General features: G+C 45.7%; 1 protein-coding gene across 4 annotated transcripts in view; it reads left to right on the plus strand.

The window, feature by feature from the left end:
• The window catches only part of PEX1 (peroxisomal biogenesis factor 1), a 53984-nt gene that overhangs the window by 23585 nt on the left and 12448 nt on the right, over window positions 1–17951 (plus strand). For all 4 annotated transcript variants that reach the window (XM_040431180.1, XM_040431182.1, XM_040431181.1 and 1 more), the window contains exons 8-18: window positions 388–491; window positions 1390–1478; window positions 2118–2250; window positions 3761–3857; window positions 4406–4576; window positions 4944–5098; window positions 11793–11982; window positions 13455–13621; window positions 13781–13915; window positions 15982–16046; window positions 17802–17944. In XM_040431180.1, the coding sequence (XP_040287114.1) occupies window positions 388–491; window positions 1390–1478; window positions 2118–2250; window positions 3761–3857; window positions 4406–4576; window positions 4944–5098; window positions 11793–11982; window positions 13455–13621; window positions 13781–13915; window positions 15982–16046; window positions 17802–17944 (1449 nt within the window). The remainder of the gene's footprint in view (window positions 1–387; window positions 492–1389; window positions 1479–2117; window positions 2251–3760; window positions 3858–4405; window positions 4577–4943; window positions 5099–11792; window positions 11983–13454; window positions 13622–13780; window positions 13916–15981; window positions 16047–17801; window positions 17945–17951) is intronic.

A 17951-nucleotide genomic window follows, 5' to 3' on the forward strand; every position in this document is an offset into this window, starting at 1 on the left:
ATACAGTGTCCAAATAGCTGTGCCATACAGTTGTGTTATAAAAGTGACGGGTTTGTTAGGTGCTCAGCACCGGCAGGAAGGAGTTCAAAAAACGAATCCCATTCTCTATTAAAATCCTATTCCCCACTGTGCAAACTACTTGAGAACCCCCCCCCCCCCCCCCAAGTGCTCTGCTTCAAAGTGGTTGTCGCGTCGCACCATTGGATCTGACTACTGAAACCAGCTGCAGCCACTGCAGGACCCCTGCCCTGACTTAGTGAAACAACCCTTTAAGAGCCATGTTTTGGCACAGTGCTCATGGTTGAGACCCCAGGGTAGCTTCTTTTGACTCCCGCTTCATTCCTCCCCTGAGTTGCGCCACTGAAGGAATATGTTGTCTTTTTACAGAAATTGCAGAATTCACATTAAGTCTAGATGATTCTTCCGAACCGACAAACCAGGACGAAATCTTCCTGTTATGTCAGGACTCTCTGCAGAAGACTAAAATTCATGTAAATATCAAGTAAGATCATTTATTAGCGCAAAGTTCCACCCTGTGCTGTCAGTGGGGGGCCGCTGGATAGCATGAGGGGCGTCATCCGCCAGATTAGATCAGCTGTAAAGAGGTCGTCCGACCATAACAACTTCTCACCTATTCGCAGGCATCTGATCAGTGGGGGGTCCGACTGCTGGGAACCCCACCTATCCCAAGAACTGAGGTCCCCTAGTAAATGCAGTGGTGGTCCTGTATGCACGCTGCCACTCCATCCATCTCTGTAGGACACTGTATTCGGCTTCTCTTCGGCAGTCCCAGTTCAATGGTTCGGCAGTGTGCATGCATGACCTTCGATGAATTCACCCCGATCAATGGGGTTCTCAGTGGTCAGACTCCTACTGATCACATACCTATCACCTATCCTGTGTTATGGTGGGACAACCCCTTTAAAAACATATCTGTTCCAATCATTAAAGGGGTATTCCCATGTCAGTCATTTATGTCATGTCAGATACATGCCGGGCCCCACTTATGGCCACGGTGCTCGTGCTGCCATTTTTGGAACTCCCATAGCAGTGAATGGCAAGCACACCGGTGTGCCCTTTTTTCATTGCAGGGGGCGCCATTCTGGAGATCGGAGCTGGGTCCTAGAGATGAGACCCGCACCTATCTGACATTGATGGCATGTCCTAGCAATATGCCATCAATGTGTGAGATAGACCAACCCCTTTAAGAAAGTGTGCCCTGAGTAACTTTAGGCTGTATGAGTTTCGTTGGCTAAGTTTACAGATTCGGGTGAATCAGAAAGGGGCGGCCATGTTAGAAATTACTTCTAAGATCTACCGGTATATACGGTAATATATTTTAAAGGTCTCTGTTATATGTACCGCTAAAGACTCTTTTATCTTGTGCAGGTGAATTTAGAATTTACTCCCCCTGAAAATGCTCCAACTCTTCCTCAGCCTGACCAAAACCTCACTTACCTGCAGATGAACAGATTGGGGTATGCAAAAAAGTCCCTTTCCTTTTATTATTTTTGGAATTTATTCAGAATATTCTGACCCATGAATGTAATGACATACATTGCAGATGCAGCAAGGTTTCACTCTGTAGAGGTAAGGCTACTTTCACACTCGCATTTTGGCTTTCCGTTTGTGAGATCCGTTCCGGGTTCTCACAAGCGGTCCAAAACTGATCAGTTTTGCCCTAATGCATTCTGAATGGAAAAGGATCCGCTCAGAATGCATCAGTTTGCCTCCGATCAGTCCACGGATCCGTCCTGGCACACAATGTAAGTCAATGGGGACGGATCCGTTTTCTATGACACAACCTGGCACAATAGAAAACGGATCCAGCCCCCATTGACTTTCAATGATGTTCAAGACGGATCCGTCATGGCTATAGAAACATAATACAACCGGATCCGTTCATGACGGATGCATGCGGTTGTATTATTGTAACGGAAGCGTTTTTGAAGATCCATGACTGATCCGCACCAAACGTGAGTGTGAAAGTAGCCTTAATGGTACATTTTTTTTCTGTCTGCAGCAGCCACTAGAGGGAGCTCCTTGCATACAAATTTACTAAGGCGTTCCTGCAACTGTGTGCACCCCAGTACAAAATCATGTATTTTCTATTACAGTGGTGTGGATGGCTTACTGACAGCCTGCTACGAGCACATTGTTCACTGTCTAATGGGACGTCCATTGTCCAGACAGTTTGTCTCCACAGCCTCTGGACTCCGCAGCGGAGCCGTCCTCCTTTCTGGACCAAAGGTATTATTGCCGGTTTGCCACTGGCTTCTATTAAAGTGAAACTCTTACATAAGGAATGCAATAGACGTCACCTACTAAGGTGAATGATTAACGTTTATCGCATTTAACAATTTAAAGAGAACCTTTCACCGGTCCTGACATTACAATATAAGTACCTGGCACTGTAGGGCATGTTCAGGAGATGTCTTCGATCTTTTTTTTTTCTTTCCAATGGGCTGCTCCATTACCCCCACTGTGCCCCCTGTTCTGGTTTCCCTCCCTGTATTCTAATCCATACCATCGGTACAGGGAGGAGGAGACGGACATGTTTCTCAGGGGGCGTCTCCTTCTCTCTGGCAGTGACACGCTCTGCTGCGATTGGACAGCTCACAGCCAGGGAGAAGGGGACGCCCCCTGAGAAAGATGTCCGTCGCCTCCTCCCTGTGCCGATGGTATGGATTACAATACAGGGTGGGAAACCAGAACGGGGGGCACAGCGGGGGGAACGTAGCAACCCATAGGGAAAAAAAATTGTGAGGACATCTCCTGAACATGCCCTACACTGCCAGGTACTTATATTGTAATGTCAGGACCGGTGAAAGGGTGGGGGTGGGGTTCCTACCATGAACAGATTGCACATTGATATAAAAATGCTGTCAGTGTCTGGTCAGTGGGGGTTTGACTTTTGGTAAGGGCCCAGTCACACGGCCGTATGAACGGCTCCACACCCTTTCCACAGTTTTGCAGGACGGGTGCGGACCCATTCATTTTAATGGGGCCGCAAAAGATGCGATCAGCACACCGTTTCTACGATAGTGCCGGCCACGTGCGGTCCACACACGGGCCGGCATCTGAGTTTTGCATATCCGCAAAACACTACAGTTGTCTGAATGAGCCCTAACTCTGCAGTTTCTCAGCACATACACTACATGTGAATGGGGCCTTACACGGGTATTGCATGTAACTTTGGATGTGATTGCAGAATCAGCCATCGTGTCAAGGCACTGACAGATATTGTGCGGTGATATTCCTAAGTTAGGCCTGTTTCCCACTTGCGTTGTTAATTCCGGTACTGAGATCCGGCAGAGGATCTCATTACCGGAATTAAACGGATCCGTTTAAATTTTGCACATCAGGATGCATCTGTTCCGTTAGGATACGGTTGTATGAAATTAAAAAACGAAAAAAAAAAAAGATTTTTTTTAGGCTCCTTGACTTACATTGTTTTTAGTGACGGATCTGTTTTTTTTTTTTTTTTCCCCGTTTTTTATGACCGGACACAAAACTGCAGCTTGCAGCGGTTTTGTGTCCAATCACAAAGCGCAATACTGACGGAACGGAAGACGTCCTGATGCATCCATCCTGAACGGATCTTTTTCCATTCGGAATGCATGAGGACTAAACGGAAACGTATTGAGATCCTCCGCCGGATCCACCGGAAAACAACAAACGCAAGTGTGAAAGTGGCCTTATCCGTGTGAGCAGCGCTCAGTCATAGTGATCGGTGTCCATTCACTGCTCGTTTTCACAGGGCTGTGGAAAGTCTGCTGTAGCGAAGGCGTTATGTACGGAGGCGTTTGACGGCATGGAGGCTTACGTGGAAGAAATCAACTGTAAATTGTTAAAAGGTATTGGATGATGAGTTACCTATATCTGTAGCTGTGCGCCAGCATGAACATCTCAGGGGGCCCTGCCGCCCTCCTCCATCTCATCACTAAAGGAACCAGTGCATTTTCTACTACACACCTGTCATATGTTTTACATTTTTTTTTTTTTTTATGCTTGTTTTTTTTCGAGAAAGCAGCAGGATACATTTTTTTTAATGCTTTTTTTTATTTTTTACAATATTCTTAATCGGGGAGGTGCTGAATTTCTTCATTCTATTCCTCCTAACCTCTGTCATCTCAGCTCAACGGAGCATACATGTGAGGGCCTGTGGCCTGAGCAAAGGATCAGGGATGTTAAATTCAACATGTCAGATCATTCTTCTGACATCTGCTGGCGGGTGGAGACCCCCATACACATTAGACAGCTGTTCCGGCTGAAATGGTGTGGGGGGGAGGGGGGGGGCTGTACTTTTAGTGGAGGCTCTGTCTGATATTACCTACAAAGTGTGCGGTGCCGTGCCTGGAAAACAATGAACTCCTGCGAACTCTTGAATATGGTGATTTTTCAGGAAAGACTCTAGAAAGCTTATGCCAGACTCTGGAAGAAGGATTTGCTGAGGCAGCGTGGAGGCAGCCGGCCGTCCTTTTACTGGATGACCTGGATCAGATTGCTGGAGTGCCGGCGACACCAGAACAAGAGCAGAGCCCGGAGGCCATGCACAGCAAGCAAGTTTCACATGGTAAGTCCTATACTAAAAACACAAGTCATTTAGTCACTAAATATATCTGCTTGGCTTAAAGGGAACCTGTCATCAGGATTTTGTGTACAGAGCTGAGGACATGGGTTGCTAGATGGCCGCTAGCACATCCGCAATACCCAGTCCCCATAGCTCTGTGTGCTTTTATTGTGTATAAAAACCATGTGATACATATGCAAACTAACCTGAGATGAGTCCCGCCAGACTTGCCCTTTAAATGTCTCTGGCCCTTGTGCGTGTTACAGGAATACAGGGAATGATGTGTGTACAATCAGTGCCACCAGCCTTCTGATGAGGTTATGCTGAATGGTAGGAGCTGACAACGTGGTTGATGATTTGTGTATTTCAGTTCTGAAAGATTTAATGAAGGAAATAATTAGGATGGAGACCCAGATCGCGGTCATCGCCACCAGCCAGTCCGAGCATTCCTTGAATCCCATCCTTATTTCATCACAAGGAGTTCATCTCTTCCAGTGCCTTAAAGCCATCCACCCTCCAGCACAGGTAACCAAGTCTGTCAGTGAGGAACCTAAGCCTGATTCTTGTTGCCATTGGGGCCCTTCTTGCATCCTCAGGAGACACGGAGATCCGTCTTGTTGTTTTCGCAGGCGGGGGTCACATTTTTCGGCTGATTTGCATCTTCATTTAGAATGAAAGATGCTTGATCATGTGATGCCGATAATTAAGTTCTCGCGAGAATCGCAGCTCCTTCTCCCTGGCTAAGAGCGGAGCGCTCTTAATGGATGCGCTCGCAGCCAGGGAGAAGATAACCGCACCCAGGAGAAATACAAGGCCACGCCTAGTATAAACGAGTCGCCGCATTAGCATATGAGGCGCCAAAAGACACGGGGACCACAGCGGACGAATGGGAGGTTCTTTAGAGAAAAAAAAAGTGCCAAGACATCAGTGGGGGCCGCACTATAAGGTAGGATAATAATTAGATTAAGGATATCCAGGTGAAAGGTCCTCTTTAAGTTTTCCCTTTCCCTTTTGTATTTTGTTTGGGCTCTGTGTGTTGCATTTCCCTATTGTTTGTATTAGGCCTGAAGAAGACTCCTGTTCGTCCTTCCTTTTGGAGGAACAGGTAGTCTTGTCCCTGCCATTAGTACCAGGGTCCTATAGGGCAGTGGCGTCTCTAGCTTTCAAATTTTGGGGGGGCACACTGGGGGCCAGGACAAAAGTAGGGGGGGGGCAGCTATAACAACGATACATTTACACAAGTATGCTTAGAAATGCTGCAATACTTTACCCAATACCTAAAACCGCAACAGGGAAGAAAAGTCCAGCTGTCTGTGGATGACACTTTAATAGAGAGGGGGATCTGTGGATGACACTGCTATGGGGGGGATCTGTGGATGCCACGTACCGTATATAGCATCTTATGCTATATGTGTCATCCACAGATCCACCCCATGACAGTGTCATCCCCATTTCCCCCTCCATAACAGTGTCATCCACAGATCTCCCTTCCCGCCTCTCACAGGAGTGTACATATATAACATAAACATATTTCACATGAACACTTACAGTTACTTGGCTTGGCCCTTGGGGATCTCGGACACCACTTCAACACTTTGGCCGGGGGCTCGGCGGAGCTGATGTTGTGTTTTATCCTAATGAGAAAGATTTCATAATAAGGATTTGGAGAAGGGGCAGAGGGATAGCAGAGCAGGGAGAGGCTGGTGCTGCTACTAGGGGGTCATACCATGGGGGAGTAATAAAACCCACCATAATGCCCCCCCAGTAGAAATAATTCTCCTTATAATGTGCAAAACATACCCCCTTGTAATGCCCCCAGTTGAGCTAATGTCCCCCATAATGTGCCAGTATAAAAAAAAACTATATAGTGCCCCAGTAAATGCCTCCATAGTGCTCCTCTCCCCCCTTCCTGCTAGTGCCCCCCATAATGTACCAGTATAAAATGCCCCATATATCGTGCCCCAGTAGATGCCCTCAGTGTCCCCCATAATTTACAAGTATAAAATACCCCTTCTTAGTGCCCCCCGTAGATGACTCCATAGTACTCCTGTCTCCCCTTCCCCATAGTACCCACCATAATGTGTCCCAGTATAAAATGCTACTGTACAGAGCCCCCCATATAAAACACCCCTTCTTTGTGGCCTCAGTAGATGCCGCTATAGTGCCCACCAATAACGTGCCACTGCCAGTAATAAGCCCCCATCACGTGCCAGTAACAAGAGCCCCATCACGTGCCAGTAATAAGCCCCCCATCACGTGCCAGTAATAAGCCCCCCATCACGTGCCAGTAATAAGCCCCCCATCACGTGCCAGTAATAAGCCCCCCATCACGTGCCAGTAATGAGCCCCCCATCACGTGCCAGTAATGAGCCCCCCATCACGTGCCAGTAATAAGCCCCCCAATGTGCCAGTAATAAGCCCCCCCATCATGTGCCAGTATTAAGTCCCCCCCCCCCATTGTAATAAGCCCCCATAATGTGCCAGTAACACTATTGTAAAAAAACAAACAAAAAAAAACCACTTATACTTACCTCAGTGTCAGCGATGCGATGCAGACTCTTTCTGTGTCCCGAGCTGTAAGGCTCAGGCGGCGCGATGACGTCATCGCGCCGCCTGCGCCGGCCTCTGATAGGCTGCAGACACTAGGCCGGCAGCCTATCAGAGGAAGGGGAAGGGACACGCCTCTCCCTCCCCCAGTGGCGTAGCGTGGGTTGCCAGCACCCGGGGCAAGCCAAAAATTGCCCCCCCCCCCCCCCCCCTTACCCCAGGCACGCCCCTTTTAACAGATACTGTAGTAGATCACCTGCAGTCCTATGTAACACCACAGATAACACAGTGATAACTCTGAGTACAGATAATGTAGTAGATGGGTGTGAGGCCCCAGAATTCAGAACACGCACAGTGTGACCTGAAGTCTGGGGCCGAATGCGGCAGGGTGGGCCATATTCTCAATCTCCTCCCCCAACCCTACTGTGAAACAGATATGTGCATGGACATTATTATTACAGTATAATGCCGCCCCATACCTGTTACATCCAGTGACGTCTCCTGTGATGTAGACTCTCCTCGACGTCTTCATTCAGAGATAAGACCGCCATGATACTTTCTTTCAGCCGCTTCTCGTCTCTGCAGAGTTTCACAGAATTTTTTTTAGGTTCCTCACTTTACTCTCATCCTCTCCTTCCTGGTGTCTCAACAACTCCTCCTGCTGCCCCCCAATACTGGGCTAGAGCCAGACAGATAGTCCCCCTTTCCTCATAATATTATTTCCCCTGTATATTGTAATGTCCCCCTCTTTGTTAATAATACAATAGCCCCCTCTTTATTATTAATATAATAGCCCCCTCTTTGTTATTAATGTAATGGCCCCCTCTTTATTATTAATGTAATGGCCCCCTCTTTATTATTAATGTAATGGCCCCGCTTTATTATTAATGTAATGGCCCCGCTTTATTATTAATATAATGTCCCCCTCTTTGTTATTAAAGAGGCGGCCATTATATTAATAATAAAGAGGGGGCCATTATATTAATAATAAAGAGGGGGCCATTATATTAATAATAAAGAGGGGGCCATTACATTAATAATAAAGAGGGGGCCATTACATTAATACTAATGTATTGGCCCCCTATTTATTATTAAGTCCCCCTCTTTGTTATTAATATAATGGCCGCCTCTCCCCTCCTCTCACCTAATTACACAGGGTGGGACTCTGCACTCAGGGACTGTCACTCACTCTGGGTCGCTTGAATCACTCTCTGCCTGGAGTCTGGACTTCAGTTCTGCATCTTCATTCATGCTCCGGCTACTGGCTCTGCACTCACTGCCTTTCCTGCCTGGAAGGTGGGCGGAGCCTATCGGGAACTGCTGTGCATGCCCCGCCCCCTCTCCCCTCCTCACTCTGCTCTGCAGCCGGACGCTGTGTGAAGACGCTGGCGGCTCACTTCACTTAGGTGGGGGGGGGGGGGCATTTTAGTTGGGGGGGCACAGCATGATGTAGGGGGGGGCCGTGGCCCCCTCTGGCCCCCCCCCCTGGCGACGCCACTGCTATAGGGCTAGATAGGACTCTAGGTATTCCTGCGTATGAACTCGCCTACCTCTGGGGTCTGTTCATACTGGTAGTCAGTCAGGATTTTGGTTAGGGTTTTACTAGGAGGTGTCCATCTTCCTTCCCTAGTTCTCAGGCCTGATTCCCTGTTCCCTCCTTCTCTTCTATGCTCGGTGTGGAGTTTCCCTCCCACACTGAAGCCTGACAGGTCCCTTAACAATATGCTGATTACTTGTCCCGCTGTTGGAATCCTCACCAATCAGCTGTAAACCTGGGAGTAAGTGTTCAGTTTCTCTGCAGCACCTCCACAGGCGAAATAAGGCATTGCACAGTGTCCATTCACATCAAGGGGATGCCTGTGTATTGCAGGACAAGACGGGTGCTGCAGAGCGAGAGACCCTCTTTGTAACCAATCTCCACTCTGGCCAGGAGATGAGGACCCTCATCTATTCATTCAGTGGGTTTAATAAACTGGGCAGCCCCTTTAACCCTTTGGATACAGGAGGTTTTTTCATTTTTGCGTTTTCATTTTTCTTTCCTGGCTTCCTGGAGCCATAACTTTTTTATTTTTCTATTCACATATCCATATATGTGACAAGTTGTACTTTCTAATGCCACCATTTAATATGGCATACTATGTAGTGGGAAGCAGGAAAAAAATTTCAAATGGGGTGGAATTGAAAAAAAAACGCAGTTCTTCCAGTTTTACGGGTTTTGTCTCTACAGCGTTCTCTTTGCGACAAAAATGACCTGTGCCCTTCATTCTCTGGGTCAGTAAAATTACAAAGATACCACATATGTATAGGTTTTATATGTTTAAATACTGTACAAATAAATTAAAACTTTGAAAAAAAATTTTTTTTTACATCACCATATTCTGACCCATAACTCTACTGAGCTTGGGGGGGGGGGGGGCTCATTTTTTGCAGGACCTTCTGTAGTTTTTATTGAGACTTTTTGATTATTTTGATACTTTTTCCGTTACGCCATTCACCGTATTAGAAAAATATTTTTATGTATATATATTTTTTTATATACTTATTTTTTATTATTTATGTATTTATATTTTTAATCGAAGGAAAGGGGGTGATTTAAAATTAGTAATTTAAAAAAAAAAAAAAAATTATATACTTTTTTTTTTTTTTTACTTTTTGTACTTTTAACTATGTTTTTGTAGCCAAGTTCACAACTTTTTTTTTTATTCAATATTACCGTACTAAAATTGGAGCATAGTAATATGTGAATTGCTGATTTCTTATGTTGGCCTGCCATCTGCTGGCCAACATAGGAATTGCAGCTCCAATACTCTGGGTCTCTTTAGAGCAGTGGTTCTCAACCTTTCTAAAGCCGTGACCCCTTAATACAGTTCCTCATGTTGTGGTGACCCCCAACCTTTACATTTTTTTCCTTGCTACATCATAACTAATTTTGCTACTGTTATGAATTGTAATGTAAATATCTGATACGCAGCATGTATTTTTATTGCTACAAATTGAACATAATTAAAGCAGAGTAATTAATCACAAAGACAAAATGTTATATATTGTCAAAAATTTATTTCTAATTACAAATAAATGAAATTTTGTATTGAAGCATGGTGTATAAATCAGTGGTGCTTCAAGTCCCCCCCCCAAATAAATAAATCAGAAGTGCTCAGGGTCCCCCAAATAAATAAATCAGAAGTGCTCAGGGTCCCCCAAATAAATAAATCAGCGGGGCTTCAGGTCTCCCCCAAAAAAATCAGCGGTGCTCAGGGTACCCCCAAATAAATAAATCAGTGGTGCATCAGGTTTCCCCCAAATAAATAAATCAATGGTGCTCAGGGTCCCCCAAATAAATAAATCAGAAGTGCTCAGGGTCCCCCAAATAAATCAGCGGTGCTTCATGTCCCCCCAAATAAATTAAGCCTTGCTCAGCCAAATAATTAAAATAAAATTAGCCAGGCTCAGCCAGGCTCAATTAAATCATTGGTGGCAGTGGTGCTCAGCGGCGGTGTCATTAACGAAAAAACTCGGACCTCAGCAGACAGGCGGCCCGACTTACCCGTCCAGACGTCAGGCTCCTTCAAGCACAGGCAGTGATAGGACATCACTTCCTGTGCGCGAGGATAAGGGGCCGCTGCCGTTGTGCGGGCGACCCACAATAGGAAGCCTTAGGCGACCCCCCGGAAAGGGCCGATTGACCCCCAAAGGGGTCGCGACCCCTAGGTTGAGAACCACTGCTTTAGAGAGATCCAGGCTGTTAGGCTATTTTCACATTAGCGTTTTTGCTGGATCCGGCAGGGCTCAGCAAAAACGCTTCCGTTACTGATAATACAACCGTCTGCATCCGTTATGAATGGATCCGGCTGTATTATCTTTAACATGGCCAAGACGGATCCGTCATTAACTCCATTGAAAGTCATACCCAAGACGGATCAGTTTTCTATTGTGTCAGAGAAAACTGATCCGTCCCCATTGACTTGCATTGTGGGTCATGACGGATCCGTTTTCTCCGCATCCCATGACTGAAAGAAAACAGCTGCAGTTTGCTCTCCGGTATGAGAACGGAACGGAATGCATTTTGGAGCACTCCGTTCTGTTCAGTTACGTTTTGTCCCCATTGACAGTGAATGGGGACAAAATGGAAGCGGTTTTTTTCTGGTATTGAGACCCTATGACGGATCTCAATACCGGAAAATAGAAACTCTAGTGTGAAAGTAGCCTTAGAGTGCATTACCAGCATCCTCGCAGGGATGCCAGTATTACCTGGAAGTGCGCGCTTCCGGGTTTTTCACTCTTTAGATGCTGTGATCACACTTGATCATCACGGCATCTAAAGGGTGTAATGACCGCGATCAGCATTATTGCCGGTCGCGGTGATTAGCCGCGGGCCTGTGCTATTTGAAACAGCAGAGACCCGCCGGCCATGGCGGCCACTGCACACACGAGCAGGCGCCATGTTTACACATCGCTCCAGCACCATACATGTATGGCGCTGGTAGCGAAAGAGCCAAAAGATATTATACAGTGCCTACTGGGAGCAGCTAAGCAAAATGATTTAATTGACAGACTAGGTACCAGTATTGAGTTGGCTGGGTACATTGTATCGGATTTAGTATTATACACCTTCTAATTTATGCAAAAAAAATTTTAAATCCTTCAATCCTCAAATGTTGTGTCTATTCCGCAGAAAGAGCGATCAGAGCTGTTACGCTGCATTGTAGAAAACAGACTTTCATGTGACATTGCTCGATTTGGCGACCTTGATCTCCCTCAGCTGGCAAAGGAAACGGAAGGTTTTGTAGCCAAAGATTTTGTCATGCTTGCGGAACGAGCCATAGAGTCCAGTGTGGCTACAAGGAAGATCTACAGTAAGCGAGGTAATGTGTTCTCAAGTCTTCTGGGTTGGTGTGTAGGGGCGCCCTGCAGGAGAAAGTCTCTTCATGATGGACGGTTTCCTTAGGCCTCATGCACACGACCGTGTCCATATTGCGGTCCGCAAAACATGAACACCTTCCGTATGCAGTGCACATTTTTCTCATTACTAGAAATTACTATTCTTGTCTGTAATATGGACAAGAACAGGACATGTTCTGTAATTCGCGTAACAGACACATGGATGCAGACAGCACACGGATGACATCCATTGACATGTCCGTTTTTTGCGGATCCATAGAAATTAATGTGCAAAAAATGCGGATCGGACACGGATACGAAATAGTCATGTGCATGAGCCCTTAGGGCATGTTCACATAACAGTTATGAATTCCAAAGAAAAAAATAAGGGGTTGGGTCAGCACAACCTGCCTGCAGGTGCACATCACTATGGCGGAATACATATACAAACGGAAAATGCAAATGTGATCGCACACTACATCCAGCACGCGTCAAGGTTGTCTCATGAGTGGTCCCTAACTCTTGTTCCTACCTGTTCATGGGCCATGACAGCCACATAAAATCCAGGGAATGCAGGTCAGCATGCAAGCCAAGTACACTTTGCTTGTAACCCCGTCCGGTGCCATTACAGCTTTCATCGGATCCAGGGATGCAAGTACCAACATGCATGCTGAACCCACCATATACTTCTCCTGGAGCCAGATGGCTAATGGTAGGTTCTATACAAGGGACCACTCATGAGACAACCTTGACGCGGTGAGTGGCTTACTATGCTTTGGCCAAAATATAAACCAATGTCTCGTCCAGCATGGAGGGCAGAGTGCTGGATGTAGTGTGCGATCACATTTGCATTTTCAGTTATGAATTCCGTTATTGTTTTCCGTTATAACATGGTTTCCGTTATGTCGAGAGGGTTTTGTTTTCTGTCCTACATAACGGAAACCAGACTGGCTGAACGGCATTACGGGCGATCTCGCGTTTCGGGGCTTCTTACTTTCATTTTGTAACACGTGCAGCCACCATTTTAGGAAAAACGGATTTGTTGCCATGCAGCGCAAGGAAATTCGATTTGTTGCTTCGCTCAACACTATTTCAGGAGAACAGAGATAAGAACCACACGTGGGCGGTCAGACGGACGAAATTCAAAGACTGTGACAGCTTGCAAACAGACTGATTTTTAACCCTTGTATCTCAGAAATGGCTGAACGGTTTTAATAAAGACCAATTGAAAAAAAAATATTTTTTAGCCCAAAATTAGTAAAATGCAGTCCCCTGAAGGTGTCCATTGCCTTCAACCCTTCAACCAGGGGTTACTAGGATTTTTTTCCGCTCACTTATTTCTTCCTCCTTCATCCACTTGGCCCTGATTAAGATATTTCTTATATAACCTAAAGGGAACTTACACACCTCCCATATTTGTAAATTTTTTCGCATTCGTTTTTATTTTATTTTTTAGATTTAGTTTTGTCGACATCAGACTTACAGAAAGCCCTTAAAGGTTTCACCCCCATGTCCCTGAAGAACGCCAATTTACACAAGCCGAAGGACCAGGGCTGGACTGTGGTGGGAGGACTGCACTCTGTACGGCAGGTTCTGAAGGACACCATTGAGTTACCGGCCAAGGTGCAGTCTCAGAAATCTAACATGTCTTTTCTTACATTACATCATGGCTGTTATTTATTTCTCATATATATGATGTGAAGAAGAAAACTATATAGAGAGAAAATTAAATATTTAAATGAAGATGGTTCATGTTTTTTTTTTTTTATTATTATTTTTTAGTATCCAGAGTTATTTGCAAACCTCCCAATCCGGCACAGATCTGGTGTGCTGCTGTATGGGGCCCCGGGCACCGGGAAGACTTTGTTGGCTGGTGTTATTGCTCATGAAAGCGGGATGAATTTCATCAGTATTAAGGTGATAACCGTGTTTTTTGGTAACGCATGCAAACACCATGTGCATTCAGTACTAATAATGTCACATATCATGAAGGGATTTTACACCAATCAGAATTACATGAGGGGCATAAAGTAAATGTCCACCTTTTTAACACTGTTTTCTCTTATATAAAAAGGTAAAAAAAAATCTTTGATGTTTAATTTCTTATTATATCTTTTTCATATCAGTTTTTTTTCTGCAAAGACGTAGATTTAAACGATAAATACCAGCCCTGTACCTCACATGGATCCAGAGATCTCCCCATTCATTGCTCTGCTAGATTTATATCAAGCTGGCAGCTCAGGGGAGGGTCTTCTCTGCTGCAGCTCAGGGGGCGTGTCCATGCTTTACCTATCACAGCTCAGGGGGCGTGTCCATGCTTTACCTATCACAGCTCAGGAGGCAGTTGAAGGATGAAACTGAGCATGTGCGGCCTTCTCAGTGAGCAGGACAAAGAAATAAGAAATGAAGTGGCACTATAAACATACATTTTACTCAATAACTCAGTGGCTATGCAAATTTTTTTATTACATGCAATTACAAAAGTATTCAGATCCAGGTGCTGGTTTGAAAACTGTGGAATATTTTTCGTGGTTCAACCCCTTTACCTCTTAAAGGGGTTTGGTTTTCCAGGATTTTAATATTGATGACCTATCCTCAGAATAGGTCATCAATATCAGATCAGCGGTGGTCCGACACCCGGCACCTCCGCCGATCAGTTGTTTGAAGAGAAGACCGCGCTTCTTCTTATTTCAAGCGTATACTACAGAGCCGTCCTATAGAAGTGAATGGGACGGCTTCTTGTAATTACACTGCTCGCCGCTGCGATGTTCACGGCGACCAGGTAAACAATGAGGTGAAGGAATGCGCTCACACAACCAGCTGATCAGCGGGGGTGTCGGAGCCCTACCGATCTGATATTGATGACCTTTCCTGAGGATAGGTCATCAATATAAAATTCCTGGACAACCCCTTTAAAGAGGAAACAATTTTCCATTTCTGCATTTTCCATTTTTTACCCTCTGCCTTCTCGGAGCTATAATTTTTTTTACTTTTCTGTTGACGTAGCCATATGGGGCTTGTTTTTTACAGGACAAGTTGTGCTTTCTAATAGCACTAATTAATATTACATATGATGTAGTGGGAAGCTGGAAAAAAAATCTAACTAGTGTGGAATTGGAAAAATGAAATTCTGCGATTTTACGGTGTTCCTTATTTAGTAAAACGGATTATTTTCCGGGTCAGCATGATTACAGCGATGCCACATTTTATATAATTTTTCTTGTGTTTTAATGCATAAAAAAAAATAACAAAAAAAATAATAATTTTTGTTTGCATCGCCATATTCTGACCCCCTTAACTTTTTTTATATTTACGTCTATGGAGCTGTGTGAGGGCTAATTTTTTTTGTTTGCGGGATGATCTGTAGGTTTTATTGATTGAACTGAGAACTACAAGGCTGATACCCCCTGTGCGGTCCAGTGCTTGGTTATCTGGGCTCTAGATACCGATGCCCTACCCTCAGGATAGGTCATCAGTATCAAAACAATGGGGGTCCGATACCAGACATCCCCACAGTCAGCAATTCTAAGCAGCCATTCAGTTGAATGGGAGCTGAGCTGCAGTACACCGGCACGGCCATTACACAGAGGACTGAGCATTTTGCTTCCAGCTCCGTCCACTGTGTTATTTCCAGTGCCAGAAGCTGCAGATAAACAGCTGATCGTTGGGGGTGCCAGGTATCGGACCCCCATGATCTGAAATCGATGATCTATCCTGGTCGACATGCTGCCCACCTAACACAGCAAATGCTGCAATGGCTCATATCAGTCCACAGCTGAAGAGGTCTATACAAACTTACAGCCTTTGAATCATCAAAAATGTTTCCAGCTGCTTCAGCAAGCAGAGATCTTATGGTCAGAAACTGATACACAAAGTATGTCAGAATGTGAGAAAGAAACAGGAAAAACGATATACTAAAAAAAAATGTTAGACAACCTGTTTGGGTCATTGAAAACAATGGTTTGTTTATCTGTGTCCTCTAGGGTCCTGAGCTTCTCAGCAAATATATTGGAGCCAGTGAGCAGGCCGTGCGGGATGTCTTTACCAGGTAACACTTAGCTTCACTGGTAAGAGATGAAGATAGCCCATAGACTATAATACAGTCTAATGCCTGTCATCGTATTCCATGAGTGAAGGCAAGAGAGGCTGATGGGAGTCAGAGAGTTATGGCAAGCACTGCAGCCCCTTTATACTAGTAGATCCTCTCCTATATTACAGATGACTCCTGGGGGGAAAGGGGGTCCCAGCATCAAGGCCTCTGTGATCAGCTTATCCATGAGGACCCATCTTAGGGCTCGTTCACACGAACGTCGGTGTCCCGTTCCCGTATTGCGGACTGCATTTGCGGATCCGCAACACACGGGCACCGTTCCATTGTCATTCCACATCACGGATGCGGACCCATTCATTTTAATGGGTCCGGAAATGCGGAACGGAAAACTACGGAGTGCTTTCTGGGGTTCCGTTCCGTGCCTCCGCACCGCAAAAACATAGAACATGCTCTATCTTTTTGCGGAACGGAGGGATCGCGGACACACTCAAGTGAACGGGTCTGCGATCCCCATGCGCCTGTCCCACGGAAGGTGCCCGTTCGTGTGAACGAGCCCTTAAAGGGACACTAAGCCTAGAAATGACCAAAATTTGTAAACAGGAGATAATCTCGCCCGCACTGTTTGTGTGTTTCCAAGATTTTCTGCATGTTCCTAAGGCCACATTCACATGACCATAGTGTTTTACATATCCGCAAAACACAGATACCGGCTCGTGTGCTTTCCGCAATTTGCAGACCGTACAAGGCCACCGCTACCATAGATAATGCTTATTCTTGTCTGCAATTGCAGACCAGAATAGGACATGCTCTATTTCTTTTGCGGGGCCACGGAACTACGGATGCAGACCACGCACGGTGTGCTGTCCGCATCTTTTGCAGCCCCATTGAAATGATTTGGTCCGTACACGTTCCGCAAAAATCATACGGTCGTGTGAATGTAGCCTAAAACACATAGGGGGAGATTTAACAAAACTGGTGTAAAGGAAAACTGGCTTAGTAGCCCATTGCAACCAATCAGATTCCACCTTTCATTTATCAGAATTGAAAGGTGGAATCCGATTGGTTGCTATGGACGACTAAGCCAGTTTTCCTTTACACCAGTTTTGATAAATCTCCCTCATAATCTTCCATTTTTCGCTGGTGAGCGGCTGAGGGACAGGTCTTAGCCAAGTGGTGGTGCTTAGTCGTCATTGTGGGGGGGAGGCTCCTGCTGCAGCCACATACAGGACAGTGAGGAGGAGCAGGGGGTGGCTGACCTCTTGGGACATATTTTTAATAGTAATATGAAACAAAACAGGATAAAGGGAAAGGGTGGGATTAAAGGGGTGGTCTAAGGGAGGGTATTTGGACAAAGCGGGTTATAGGGGTTGTCCGGTTAGGGCATATAAACGTAACACAGAGGAGTGCCTCATTCTGCCCTTGTATTACATGAACCCAAATTCATAGTGCCCCCTTTTAGGCTTCACCCAGTAACCTTGCCCCCTTTGCCCGATCACTTTTGCTCTATGACTAAAGCAGCCCTGATTCAGGTAGTAATAACTCATAGGGGTTCACTTGCCTTCAGCACAGTCCAAGCGACCATGCTTATGTGACTGCATAGGACAGAGGCCACCATATAACACGAGCAGTGCCCATGTTTCTTCGGTGTGCCCTGCCTTAGCAGTTTGAACTAAAGCAATGTAGTCTGTTAGTGATTGCGTAGATAGCAGTTCCCCAGTTTAGCCTTCATCTATGGATGTCGTGTGCTTACAGAGCCCAGGCTGCCAGGCCCTGCATCTTGTTCTTTGACGAGTTTGACTCCATTGCGCCACAAAGAGGACACGATAATACAGGAGTCACTGACAGAGTGGTCAATCAGATGCTGACGGAACTGGATGGGGTGGAGGGGTTACAAGGTAAAAT

This window comes from Bufo bufo, chromosome 5 (assembly GCF_905171765.1).
Source record: "Bufo bufo chromosome 5, aBufBuf1.1, whole genome shotgun sequence".
Classification (NCBI taxonomy): domain Eukaryota; kingdom Metazoa; phylum Chordata; class Amphibia; order Anura; family Bufonidae; genus Bufo; species Bufo bufo.